The sequence below is a fragment of the Chenopodium quinoa genome, unplaced genomic scaffold (genome assembly GCF_001683475.1).
Source record: "Chenopodium quinoa cultivar QQ74 unplaced genomic scaffold, ASM168347v1, whole genome shotgun sequence".
Classification (NCBI taxonomy): Eukaryota; Viridiplantae; Streptophyta; class Magnoliopsida; order Caryophyllales; family Amaranthaceae; genus Chenopodium; species Chenopodium quinoa.
Genome location: NW_018742381.1, coordinates 84,405 through 88,479, shown reverse-complemented (window position 1 = coordinate 88,479; position 4,075 = coordinate 84,405). Strand labels below are relative to the sequence as shown.

General features: G+C 36.2%; 1 protein-coding gene across 1 annotated transcript; it reads right to left on the bottom strand.

Moving 5' to 3' along the window:
* Positions 1-343: 343 nt before the first annotated feature.
* Positions 344-2,879, bottom strand: LOC110697740 (cytochrome P450 78A5-like). Its single transcript, XM_021875123.1, has 2 exons — positions 1,459-2,879; positions 344-965 (listed from the first exon to the last, which is right to left on the bottom strand). The coding sequence occupies exons 1-2, from the start codon at positions 2,443-2,445 to the stop codon at positions 351-353; spliced, it is 1,602 nt and encodes a 533-aa protein (XP_021730815.1). The 5' UTR covers positions 2,446-2,879; the 3' UTR covers positions 344-350.
* Positions 2,880-4,075: the final 1,196 nt, after the last annotated feature.

The following is a 4,075-nucleotide window of genomic DNA, read 5'->3' as shown; positions in this document are numbered from 1 at the left end:
GAAATTTAGATATTAGATAATCATATAATTAGACATAGTTAGAGCATGAGTATTAAGGTTAGATGTCCAAATGACGAACTATTTTTTCAATAAACTTTGTAAATTGGAGGAAAATTCGGCAAAAAATAATGCAAAAAATCAACACCGCTATATAATTACGAAAAAAAGAAATTTATCATTAATTTTTTGATTGCCACACAGTAGATTATTCTAAAAGCTCGCAAACTACTAAGTTCGCAAACTTTAACCTAATGTGAATATTTCTCCAATTAGCTAGGAATGTGAAAAATTATATATAAAATCACTCATTTTAGTCGAATAGCACACATATACCACCGCAAAAAGGCAGACTAGTTGACATAAGCTGCAATCCTAGGAATAACCTTGCATACCAAAGACTTCTTCATCTCCATTGAAAGCTTGAGGCACTCGGTCAAGTCCACACCGTTCTCGGTCGGAACCCATTTGGAGTTCTGAAGCATCTGAGCTAACCAGAGTTGAGTAGTTGCCATACCCATGGCCTTTCCAGGGCAGACACGGCGTCCTGCTCCGAAAGGTGCGAGCCTGAGGTCTAAACCCATGATCGGGACATCCTCTTCCATGAACCTCTCAGGTTTAAACTCATTCGGGTTTGACCAGATTTTCTCATCATGGGTGATGGCATACATGTTAACCATTGCAGTGGTTCCGGCAGGGACCAAGTGCGGACCGACGTAGGTATCGTGGATTGAGAGACGAGCCCATGATAGAAGTGGGCCTGGTGGGTGGACCCTTAGGGTTTCTTTGATTATTGCTTGGAGATAAGGCAACTTGGGGAGGTCTGAGTCGGTGACATGCCTGTTGGCTCCAACAACGCTGTCGATTTCGGCTTGAGCCTTAGCTTGAATGTCAGGGTGCACTACCATCCTTGCTAGAGTCCACTCTAGGAGGATTGCTATTGTGTCTGTTCCTCTGAAGATCATTTCCTACAAACAATTATAAATAAAATCATTATTTAGAGGTAATTCTCTGTTTCTCATTAGTTTTGTTTCTCATGGGTATGTGTCAAGAAGTGGAGCTCCCACTCATGACACATACGCAGTCTCCACCTGTGAAAAATATCACATTATTTTCCAAAATGTCATTATGAGAAACAAAAGTGTTTCTCATAATGAGGAATTGGGGCTCACTCATTTAGCGTTCTGAATTAATTCACATATATTAGCACTACGTCTAAACTAGTAATGTGAAAAATCGATTAATTATATGCCCTAATAAGCTAATACCATCACATTGATCGAAGAAAATGGACTTCTAAAAACATAAGAAAAAAGAACCTAAACCAAGTAAAATAGCATATTTACCATTTCCAGCATCAATTGGACAAATGTAAAACAAAAGGAAAAAAGGTTAAACTGTATATAATGAAAAACAAATTTGACATGGACAAAAAATGTATCTAAAAACATGAAATCATACCCAAAGAAGAGCAATCATGTCAGAGTCAGAGAGCTTGTTCTCTCCATCTTCCAAGTCCAAAAGAACATCAACGAAATCCTTTGAATCATCATCAACCTTCTCACTCCTCAATGCCCTGTGCTCTTCAATCACATTACCAACATACTTGTTTACCTTACCAACAAGATTCTTGCACCTTCTCCTTACTCCTTGTAAATCCAACCACCTTAGAGGGGCAAAATGGTCTCCCCAGTTGAATATTCCCAACAATTCATAACCTTCCTTAACCAATTCTTCAAGGTTATCAGCTTCCTCGGTCCTCTTACCGAAGAAATCGTAACTCTTTCCGAACACACTCATCATGACATTGTTCAATGATCCGAAATGCAACACATTTTTGATCTCAACATTTCCCTCATTTCCCATAATAGTAGTGATTTGGTTCACCATTTGATTACCAATTTCTTGGCGGAATCCTCCGAAGTTGGAAATTCTTCTCGGGCTGAAAAGATGGGTTGCGGAAATCCTTCGGAGGTTCCTCCAGTAATCACCGAAGGGTGCAAACCCCATAGCCCTGTTAAAGAGAAGCTCATAGGCTGACTCCTTAATAGGACGATCAGCGAATTCGGAGCTGTTTAAAATCTCTTTAGCAGTCTCGGGTTCACTCGCTATAACAAAGCGAGTCAACCCAACTGAGAACGCCATCAACGGCGTAGCCTTGAGGCTAGTGGCAATACTGGATAGGATTCTATGAGTTTTTTCGGAAGCGAAAACATGGCCAAGACCAATAAGGGGTAACCCGGTTGGACCAGGAATAGCCGAAGCGGACTTACCGTTGCCACTTCGGTTGTTTTTAACTGCGGAAAGAGACCATGCTAAGCCTCCTGGGTACAAGAATATGGTGAAAAGGGAAAGAAATGCGGCAAATGAAAGGAAAATGGGTGCAGAAAGAAGGGATGACGCTGTTGGCAGCAATGAGAAATTCGTTGCTAAAGTTTCTGCTGACATTTTTTTTTTTTTTTTGGCCAAAAGAGAGAAATTATTAGGTTACAGAATAAAAAGGATGCAAGGATGTTTAAGTGAGGGGGATGAAGTGTGAGGGGCACATATTTATAGCGGTTGTGGAATAGTACATGAGGGATAAGCACTAGAAGAATAAGAGCATGGGATAAGGATATGGAATTATTGGGTGGTATAATTTTTTTTAAAAAGTGTTGTTATGGAATTATATAACGGGATAAGATTATGACAATCAATAAAATTTCTAATACGCCCTTACTAGCTTTATCCATCTCTTTTATTTTTGTTTCCTTTTAATTAAGGGTATTTATTGCGATAGGAAGAAGGATAAGGAATAGTATATAAGGGATACGGATAAGAAGGATAAGAGGACGAAATAAGCATTGAAATTATTAGGCGGGATAATGATAAAATAAAGCGTTGTTATTTGGTTTGTTTAAGTGTGGGATAAAATTAGGATAAGTAATAAAGTTACTAATATACCCTTACTGACATTTGTCTCTTTTGTTTTTTTTTTCTTTGTTTTCTTTTCATTAAGGGTATATAATATCTTTTTCATTATAATCCTTATCCTTTTCCCCTTACACCAATCCCGTAAAAATTAACAGGGTTTTTGTACACCCCCAAATCTTTCTCTACGAAAATACTAGTATAATACGTATAATTTTATCATAGAGATACATTTAGGCGTATTATCACCACATGATAGCGTAAGGCTATTCAAAAAACTTTAACTCACTAAAAAATTGTAGCGGAGTTAACTCTTAATTTATAAATACTTCAAAAATTTAAACCATTTTTTTTATTACTCAAATTTAAATGTAAAACATAAAAAAACCCTAATCTAGGTGAAATCATTTTCGGGATCCCAAATGCGCATGTTGACTCCACCTGAAATTCACAACTGCTTACACCAATACGGTAAACAAAATAGAAAGTACTATACGGATTAGCAAAATATGCTAAGTACATATAAGTGCAAGATGATTAAATCCACTTTTATTTAATAAAACATTCTTTTGATGACTCAAGTCATTAAATTCATGACAATAACAATTTCTTTAAAATAAAGCCTTCAAATAAGTCTTTTTAAATAATCTCAATTCAATGCTCAATATTCCAATAACTCAAATACTCAAAATTCCAATAACTCAAATAAATATTTCGAAGTATTGAAAACCTATTTATTCCGATTTCCTCTCTAAGTGTGCACATCCCCAAGTTAGTATCTTTATGTGGAATGGCTATCGTTGAGGAAAGACTAGGTCATACAAAATTCATAGTCTTATCAACTAAATCCGCATAGTGACGAACAGGGAAGAAAAGAGAGGAAAAGGAACGTGGGAGGAGAAAATTAAAAGAAATGGGGATTTTTTTTTTTTTTTAACATTATTTATAGTTTTGCCATTAATGAAACATGTTATTAGAACGAGAAAATACAAGTTAATCATCTTATCATGGTGGAAAATTTGTAAATAAATAACAAATAAAAAAACACTATTCAAGGAATAACCGCTAATAGTGTTAGCGATTTTACCATGAACAATGTTTTTTTTTTTTTTTTTGCACTATTCATGGTAAAATCGCTAACACCATTAGAGGTTCTACACTGAACAGT